The sequence below is a fragment of the Grammomys surdaster genome, unplaced genomic scaffold (assembly GCF_004785775.1).
Source record: "Grammomys surdaster isolate TR1022 unplaced genomic scaffold, NIH_TR_1.0 166, whole genome shotgun sequence".
Lineage (NCBI taxonomy): Eukaryota > Metazoa > Chordata > Mammalia > Rodentia > Muridae > Grammomys > Grammomys surdaster.
In genome coordinates, this window is record NW_021604614.1 from 2,762,143 (window position 1) to 2,771,738 (window position 9,596).

General features: G+C 50.2%; 1 protein-coding gene across 7 annotated transcripts in view; it reads left to right on the top strand.

The window, feature by feature from the left end:
- Window positions 1-9,596, top strand: part of Gtf2ird1 (GTF2I repeat domain containing 1) — a 96,666-nt gene that overhangs the window by 65,372 nt on the left and 21,698 nt on the right. For 5 of the 7 annotated variants that reach the window (XM_028766012.1, XM_028766016.1, XM_028766015.1 and 2 more), the window contains 8 exons: window positions 1,358-1,395; window positions 1,870-1,950; window positions 2,425-2,514; window positions 4,659-4,706; window positions 5,417-5,482; window positions 6,673-6,856; window positions 8,977-9,026; window positions 9,220-9,276. In XM_028766012.1, coding sequence (XP_028621845.1) covers window positions 1,358-1,395; window positions 1,870-1,950; window positions 2,425-2,514; window positions 4,659-4,706; window positions 5,417-5,482; window positions 6,673-6,856; window positions 8,977-9,026; window positions 9,220-9,276 — 614 coding nt within the window. The remainder of the gene's footprint in view (window positions 1-1,357; window positions 1,396-1,869; window positions 1,951-2,424; window positions 2,515-4,658; window positions 4,707-5,416; window positions 5,483-6,672; window positions 6,857-8,976; window positions 9,027-9,219; window positions 9,277-9,596) is intronic. The other 2 variants (XM_028766018.1, XM_028766014.1) reach the window with 1 other exon arrangement.

Below are 9,596 nucleotides of genomic sequence, written 5' to 3' on the forward strand. Positions count from 1 at the left end.
TGCCTAGAATCCCCCAGTAAGGGGCTGGGGGCGTGGCTCAGTGGTAAAGCCCTTGCCTAGAATCCCCCAGTGAGGGGCTGGGGGCGTGGCTCAGTGGTAGAGCCCCTGCCTAGAATCCCCCAGTGAGGGGCTGAGGGCGTGGCTCAGTGGTAGAGCTCCTGCCTAGAATCCCCCAGTGAGGGGCTGGGGGCGTGGCTCAGTGGTAGAGCCCCTGCCTAGAATCCCCCAGTGAGGGGCTGAGGGCGTGACTCAGTGATAGAGCCCCTGCGTAGAGTCCCCCAGTGAGGGATGGGGGCGTGGCTCGGTGGTAGAGCCCTGCCTAGAATCCTCCAGTGAGGGGCTGAGGGCGTGGCTCAGTGGTAGAGCTCCTGCCTAGAATCCCCCAGTAAGGGGCTGGGGGCGTGGCTCAGTGGTAGAGCCCCTGCCTAGAATCCCCCAGTGAGGGGCTGGGGGCGTGACTCAGTGATAGAGCCCCTGCGTAGAGTCCCCCAGTGAGGGATGGGGGCGTGGCTCAGTGGTAGAGCCCTGCCTAGAATCCTCCAGTGAGGGATGGGGGTGTGGCTCAGTGATAGAGCCGCTGCCTAGAATCCCCCAGTGAGGGGCTGGGGGCGTGGCTCAGTGGTAGAGCCCCTGCCTAGAATCCCCCAGTGTGGGGCTGGGGACATGGCTCAGCTGGCTGAGAAGATGGAGATGAGAATGAGAACATGCGCAGAGGAGCCAGGGCCTTGGGAAGCTGTTGCCTGATGCTAATGTAGGGTAGTGAGCCCCATTCTGTGAAAGCATGGTGTTCTTCTTTATTTATTTTATTTGTTTGTTTGTTTATTTATTTATTTATTGAGTCTGGTTCTTAGTATATAGCTCTGGCTGTCCTGGAACTTCCTATGTAGACCTGGCTGTGATCTCTGGATCACAGAGATCCAGCTGCCTCTGCTTGCCAAGTGCTGAGATTAAAGGCGTGAGCCACCATGCCTGGTTTAAGATTTTTATTTTATATATATATGTATGTGTATGGCGTGTGTATATGCACTCTTTGAGTACAGATGCCCACAAACACCAAAAGAGGGCATTGGGCACACCACAGCTGGAGTTACAGATGTTGGGAGCCCACCATGTGGGTGCTGGGAACCGTACTTGGTTCCTCAGCAAGAGCAGCAGGCCTTTACCTGCTGAGCCCATTAGTTTGGTTTTCTGAGACAGACACTCTTGAAATTGACAGTCCATGTCTGTCTCAGGTTCAGAGGGGTCTGCAACACTCAGATTTGAGGACTGTTTTTGAAATGTGGGCAGAGTCATACTGGGCAAAGTGGCTCAGGACATGGTCAACACTGGGTCATTTCTGCATCTTCCTTTCTCTCAGGTCAGACATGAGCAGCGTCTCTGAAGACTGTGGGCCAGGTGAGAAGCTACGTGACTCTCTTGTGTATTGTCTGTGGCCACCAGTCCCCAACTGACAGCCAGGCAGAAACCAGCCCAGGCTGTGAACCCACAGTAATCGGGATAGTTTTCTACCCATGGCCATGCCCTAAGAATCTCATTACAAGCGGCTGAGCATGCTGGGAAGTCTCTGGGGAGGGGAGGAGAATAGCAACCAAATCCTGGCATCACTACTGCCTACCCTGGGTCTGCAGATAAGCACCGATCTTCAGCCCATGGACCTGTGAGCTCTTGCCGTAAGAGGAGCCTGGCCTGGCTTGAGTTTGTCCAAGGTCTCTTGTAGCCCTTCTTGGTCTGGGCAAGAGCCAAGGGCCAGTGACTTTTCCTAGTTGTTCACTATCAGTTCACAGACATGAGAATGTTCTGGAAAGTCTTGCCTCTGTATAGGCATGTTCATGCCCCTGCCTGACTGGGTCCTTCTTGTTTTCTTTTCAGGAACCTCAGGAGAGATAGGAATGTTGAGGCCCATCAAAATCGAGCCAGAGGAGCTGGACATTATTCAGGTTACTGTCTCAGGTAAGAGACATCTGTCAAAGGACTGTTGGTGTTCCTGTTCGTGGGCAGACATGTTGGCAGAAGCTGTGCTGCTCTGTTGTCAGGTGCCTAAGCCATCGCCCCCAGCCCCTCACTGGAGGATTCCAGGCAGGTGTTCTACCACTGAGCCACGCCCCCAGCCCCTCACTGGGGGATTCTAGGCAGGGGCTCTACCACTGAGCCACGCCCCCTTTTCACTTTTTTATTTTGAGATAGAATCTGATTCCTGAACCCACTCTGTAACCCAGTGAGACCCTAGAGCTTTCAGTCCTGTTACTTCACCTTCCTGAGAACCCAAGTCTTCAGGTCACAGGCTGTACCAATTCTGACTGCATGGATGTTGTTTAGAATCTTGATCTGTAGACCTGCTTGGCTGGCCTATTGGGACCTCTAAGGGACCATGATGGGAGGGACATGTAAAAAAAGACGCCCTCTTTATTCGGAGTTTCCTTTCAGATCCCTCACCTACCTCTGAGGAGATGACCGACTCGCTACCTGGGCATCTGCCCTCAGAGGATTCCGGTTATGGGATGGAAATGCCGGCTGGTAAGAGGTGGGCTGGGGCTGGCCATACTAGGGACCTACCACCCTGGGGAGCCACAGGGAGGGGCAGGTGGGTCAGGAAAGCCCTTGCCTTTGTAGACTCCTGAGTCTACATGTCAGTTCCTTTGTTAGCAGTTGAAGCTCTTGAGCAGACCGCAAGCGTAGCGTGTTTGAGGGGCTGGGTTCCATACCTAGTATCCCAGGTTGTGAAAAATCAACACGTGAACCTAACTCTCCCAACAAGCCAACCATCGTGGAGCATTAATCACAGCAGGAAGATCACAAGTTCATGGTCATCCTTCGCTGTGTAGCAAGTTCTAGGATATATGAGACCCTGTTTGAAAATACCAAAAATGGGGGTTAGAGTCGGTCCAGCCTGTAAAAGCACTTGTCACGCAAGCTTGATGACCTTAGTTTAGTCCCTCAGATTCCCATGGTATCATGGGAGAATGGACACCCGGAAGTTGTCCTGTGACTACTACATGTGGCCTGCATATGCCCTCCTCACACATACATGTAAATAAATAAATTCAATTAAAACTTCTTTTTCAAATGTGTTAGGAATGTGGCACAGTTGGTTCCGTCCTTGCCTGATCTTGCGAGAGGCCCTGGGTTCCATCCTCAGTATCACATACACGGGGTGTGGTACCACACACCCCGTAATCCTGGTGCCTGGGAGGAGGGGATGAAGAGGGCTGGTAATAGGAAACCAGCTTTGGTCACAGACAGTTCAAGACCAGCCGGGAGCCTGTCTCAAAATAGTGATGGCTGGAGAGTCGTTTCGGATGTTAAAAGAGGAGAAAATGTCAGGATTCTCTGGGGCTGGAGTTACAAACAATTCTGAGCCACTGTTACCACGCTGGGAACTGAACTCCAGTCCCCCTGGTAAAGCAGTAATTGCTCTGAACCTCATAGCCGTTTCCCCAGCCCCAGGAAAGTCCTGTCTTACTTTGTCTCAGACAGATAACCTAAAGGTACACTGTTTACCAAACCCAAGGCTTTGCACATCCCAGGCAAGCGCTCTTCAATTGAGCTGCATCCTCAGTCCCGTGAGTGTGTGTGTGTGTGTGCGTATTTCCTTTTTAAATTCTGAGATTTATCACATACATTGATAAAAAGCAGTGTTGGGGAGGGAAGGGTTTATTTGATGCCAGGTTACCGTCCGCAGTCCATCATTGCAGGGGAGTCAAGCCTTGAAGCCTCTAGCTATGTCAGTCACATCCGTAGTCAAGGGCAGAGAGAGCAGATGTATGCTGATTGCTCATGCTCTCTCTGTTTTACAGTTGAGGACCCAGACCCGGGGATAAGGCCACTCCCTTTCAGTCTGACTCTTCCCACCCACTTTTGATTAACATAAGCAATACAGTCCTTCACAGACATGCCCACAGGCCCACTAGATTCAGGGGAATCCTTACTGAGGTTGACTAATCCCTGGTGATGCAAAATACCAAGACACGGAAGCCAGAGAGATATTCCTGCATGGAAAAGCACTTTTTGGGTCAAGTCAGCAATGAAAACAAACCCATTACAGGTAGTATGCATCACCCTGGGTGCTGAGACAGGTTCTTGCTACATAGATGAGGCTATCCTGCAATTCATAGTCCTCGTGCCTCAGCCTTCCTGTGCGGGATTATGCCACAATGCACAGCCTTTTTCCTGTAATTATATGAGTCTGTGTCCATATCTTTAATGTATTTTTTGAAGCTAGGAATGAAACCCAAGGCCTAGTACATGCCGGGCAAGCAGACTACTGTTGAGCTGTGTTCCAAACTCTTGGCTTTTTTTTTTTTTTTTTTGGACCTAGTCTCACTGTGTAGCACAGGCTAGCCTCAAACTCAAAAGCCTCCAATCTCAGACTCCAGATTCCTAAGATCACAGGTGTGGGCCTCCCCACACTGAATCCTGGTGCCTTAACTTCTTCTGTCACACCAGGAAAATGGATCCTGTTCTTATTCAGCTACGGTGTCTAGCATACAGTGGTGGCTGGAGGCTGGTCCCTGCAGCGGTTCACAGAGGATGGTTTTAAGTTTGAGTGGCATATGCATGTCCTGATCCCATCCTCAGAGTTGAAGCTCTCTGGCCTGGCTTTCACTCCTCCAGCTCAGCTTCCTGGGCAGTGTTTCTTAACATCCTCTGTTTCCTCATAGACAAAGGCCCCAGTGAGGAACCGTGGTCAGAGGAGAGGCCGGCAGAAGGTGAGGCCCTGCCTATCTCCCATAATTCCCTCTCTGTGTCCACTCTAGCCCCAGAGAAATTCTCCCTTCCACTCCACTTCTCTCCAACACCCTGAATTTATTGGTGTTGGGAGACCCATGTGAGGTGTACCAGGTGGGAGAAAATTCTAGACTGTTAGAACTGACAGGCATCTGTCAGAATAAAGTTTTAGCTTAGGCTTACATACACGTATCTAGCTGCCTTCCATGAAGGATTCTAAGCTGAGTTGGGCCCCTCCAAGATATTAGGCTTCAATATGTAAACCCAGCTTTCTGTATGGAAGATACACTAAGAAAAACTGCTTTTCTTCTCTCTGCTGAGCAAAAGACAGGATAGGTGGTAAGAGTATAATCCTGTTTATCACTAGCATGTCTGCCCCTAAAATAAAACAGCCTCTTGTCAGAGATGAATGTTACTTTATAGAACCCAGCTTGATACAAGCCAGATACCTGTAATTAGGAAGAGTTTACTGCCCCCTGGTGGTAGTGTATGTAAATTACAGGCTTGCTTTGCACCCACCAACTAGGTATGCAAAATCCAGAAAGTGTAGGCGTGGCTAGAGCTGCCTTTTTCCTTGTTCTGTTCTAAAATCTCACCACAAGGTCATTTCTGATGCCTCCAGAGCTGGGGTGCAAGTTAAACACCAAGTTTCTGTACCCAGAAAACTCAGCATACTGCCTTTGCCTTCCAGAGAGCCCTGGTGACGTGATCCGGCCCCTGCGGAAGCAGGTGGAAATGCTATTCAACACAAAATATGGTGAGTGCGAAAAGGGACAGGCTTCTAGGACAGAGACAAAGCTGGGGGCTGCCTTCAGGGTGGGAACACTTAACTGATTGGTCCATATAATTCACACATGGCAACAGCCTCCCGAGAACCCCATCCTGCTGGCCTATCAGTCCACATATCAGTCCAGATCAGTCCCTGGCTCATGTGCTCTCAGTCAGCCTCAGCCACTGGCCTTCCTGGGAATTCACAGCAAGAAATAGCAAGAAATAGCTTTCTCTGGAATCCAGAAAAGTAGGGGGTATGACTCAGTGGTACAGTGTTTTCTTAGAATCCACCAGGGACATGGCATACCAGAGGTAGAGAGCCCATAGGTATAATCTTCTCATGAGCCGTAGCTCAGTGGTAGAGCCCCTGCCTAGAATCCCCCAGTGAGGAGCTGGGGGCGTGGCTCAGTGGTAGAACCCCTGCCTAGAATCCCCCAGTGAGGGGCTGGGGGCGTGGCTCAGTGGTAGAGCCCCTGCCTAGAATCCCCCAGTGAGGGGCTGGGGGCGTGGCTCAGTGGTAGAGCTCCTGCCTAGAATCCTCCAGTGAGGGGCTGGGGTGTGGCTCAGGAGTGAAGTCTTGTTTAGCACATATAATGCCCTGGATTCCATCCCCAGCCCTACAGTAAAACAAGGAAGAGTCAGAAAAGAGGAAGAGATAAATGAAGCCTGCTTTCTTTGGCTCCTAGAGTTTGCCAGGTGCTGGCTTCTCACATGTTCTCTCACCCCTTCCTCACACGGCCCTTGTAACCTTAAGACCCATTTTACAAATGAGGAAATATGAAGTTGGCTGCAGCCATGATTAGGCTACTCGGGGCCAGAGAGCCTCAGACATGGCTCGTCCTAGGTCTGGCATGCCATGGGGCTCTGTGAAGGTTTAGAGGTTTTTACGGCAGTAGGGGGAGAGCAACAGAGACATCCCAGTAATACTCAAGGATCTATGCTATGTAGGCATGTGCGAAGAGTGACTTTTGGGCTTCACATTCCTGGGCTGTATGCCTCCAGACAAATTAGGACTTCTATTCTACTTGCCGACTAGGTGTGCCTTTCTCTCCTCTGACAAGTTTGTAGGATTCAGCTGAGTGCTCTCTCTAAAGCCCTGCCACCTACAGCTTGCACAGAGAGATGGGGGCGGGGACTGGGGTTCCAGGTTGCCTTACGGCAGCCATGTATTTGCAGCCAAAGCAATTGGTACCTCAGAGCCGGTCAAGGTGCCCTACTCCAAGTTCCTTATGCACCCGGAGGAGCTGTTCGTACTGGGACTTCCTGAAGGCATCTCTCTTCGAAGACCCAACTGCTTTGGGATTGCCAAGCTACGGAAGATTCTGGAAGCTAGCAACAGCATCCAGTTTGTCATCAAGAGGTAAGGGCTGGGCTGGGTGTTCCAGGCTAGCCAAGGATACACAGTGAGACCCTGTCTCAAAACAGACAAACAAACAAACAAATAAACAAAAAGACTGTAGGTTGGAGGGTAGTGCCCAGGAGATGACTCAGCCAGTAAAGGCGTCTGTCATTTAGCTTGATGGATCTGAGTTTTGTTCTTTGGATTAGTGATTCTCAAACTGTGGGTAACGACCCCACAGGCATGGTTAGGGGTAGGGGTTCCAAAAGATTCTTTCAGGGGTTACCTCAAACCATGGGAAAACACAGATATTTACGTTATGATTTATAACAATAGCAAAATTGTGCAGTTGCAGTGAAAATATGTTGTGGTTGGGGTCACCACACCATGAGGGACTGTATTAAAGGGTCACAGCATTAGGAAGGTTGAGAACCACTGGTTCAGACCAAACCTTGGAAGAAGAGAACTGACTGCCTCAAATTGTCTTCTGCCCTTGACATACAAGACCATGGCCTGCATGCCCCTGCCCCCCCCCACACACACAATAAATAAATAAATATAACCAAGAAAGGGCTAGGGAGATACTTATGTCTTAGCTAGGGTTTTACTGCTGTGAACAGACACCATGACCATGGCAAGTCTTATAAAGGACATTTAATTGAGGCTGGCTTACAGGTTCAGAGATTCAGTCCATTATCATCAAGGTGGGAACATGGCAGAATCCTGGCAGGCATGGTGCAGGAGGAGCTGAGAGTTCTACACCTTCATCTGAAGGCTGCTAGCAGAATACTCACTTCCAGGCAGCTAGGACAAGGGTATTAAAGCTCACACCCACAATGACACACCTACTCCAACAAGGCCACTCCTAATAGTGCAACTCCCTGGGCTGAGCATATGCAAACCATCAGAAATGGCTCAGCAGGTGAGGGTGCTTGCCTCCAGGCCTGATGACTTCAGTCCCTGGGTGCACATGGTAGAAGGTAACTCTTGCAAATTTATTCTCTGACCTCCATGTGTGAGCTATGGCCTGCATGTACGTGCACGCCCATACAATGATTTTTTTAAATTAAGTTTAAAAAAAAGTAGGAGCAAAGACCAGCCAGACCCATGAGGGACATCGTCAGCACCCAAAATAGCACTACGATTGCGAAAACTTCTTTCTTTATTTTCTATGGCTTTGATTTTACTGTATTTGGGGTTGGAAATTTTTATAAGATAGGATCTTGCTTTGTAGCTCTGTGACCCAATGCTGATTAAGCAGAGCTGGGAGGACCCCTGGGTTTGCTGGCCCATCAGAGTGGCCAATATACAGGCTCCATGTTCAGGGAGAGACCCTGTCTCAAAACATACTGTGGATGGGCCGGAGATGGCTCAGTGGTTAATGCTTGCTGTTCTTAACCTGAGTTAGGAGGTCCTGAGCTTGGTTCTCAGAATCCTCCCATAACCACCTGGAACTTCAGCTCCGGTGGTTCCAGCGCCCTCGTCTGGCTTCTGTAGGCACTACAACTCTCTCTCTCTCTCTCTCTCTCTCTCTCTCTCTCTCTCTCTCTCTCTCACACACACACACACACACACACACACACACACACACAAAATTTAAAAAAGAATAAAAATTTACAAAAAATTAAAGTGGCCAGGCAGTGGTGGTGTACACCTTTAGTCCTGGCACTCAAGAGGCAGAGGCTAGCCTGGTCTATAGAGTAAGTTCCAGGTCAGCTAGGGATATACAGAGAAACCAGGTCTTGGAAAAAAAATGTATATATTACTAAGATACCAGATGTTGACCTTTGGCCTCTACGTGTACCTTTCCACATGTGTGTGTACAAACACACACATCATTTCCCTGACAATTGCTCACCCACACATGCATGCTGTGTGTTCCACATGCATGGGATTGGTTGAAGGCCAAAACAGGGCATCAGCCAGCCCAGGATTTGGAGAAATTCTCAGTGCTCAGAGCTGTTGACAGCTCCCATCTACAGGTTGACCCCTCTAGTCTGGCAAGGACCTTAATTCTTGTTGGTCAGGGATAGGAAAGCCCATTGCACACATCTGTTGTACACTGAGGCCCAGAAGTGCCAGCTACACAGCCCTAGGATGCTTGGACAAACCTCACTAATGGCACTGGTTTTGTTTTCTAGACCCGAACTGCTCACTGACGGTGTCAAAGAACCTGTTCTGGACACTCAAGGTACCTGGGCATGGGGGAGACACAGGTGGGTGTGGGAGGGCTTCAAGTCTCTGCCATATCCCTCCTGATGCCCCTGTCCTATCCCCTACCCTAGGCGTTTCCCCACTGCCCCTGTCGGGTTTGCCCCCTCGATGCCACCTGGGACCCCAGGTGCTCCCTCCTCACCTGCCTTCTCTCCCCACCCCACCCCCAGAGAGGGACTCCTGGGACCGTCTTGTGGACGAGACCCCGAAGAGACAGGGCCTTCAAGGTAAGTTTAGGTCCATATAAGTTTAGGCGTTCCAGAGTCATGACCTTGTCTAGCTTTAGAGGGGGAGGGGGCAAAGCGGAAGTGGAAAGAGGCTGGACCCCACCCATGGGCTCCAGGGTACCCTACTGGCCACTAGGGCCAGACTATAGCCTGGTGTCTCTGAGTTAGAGTCTGGCTGTCGGTAGGGGGACAGCCAGGCACAGGACCCCAGCGCTGTCTATTCTGTCTGGTAGTAGCATCTACATTTCTATAGTCCTTCAGCAGCCCAGCTCGGGTTTTTTTGTTTGTTTGTTTGTTTGTTTTCTAACAAAATCTCAATC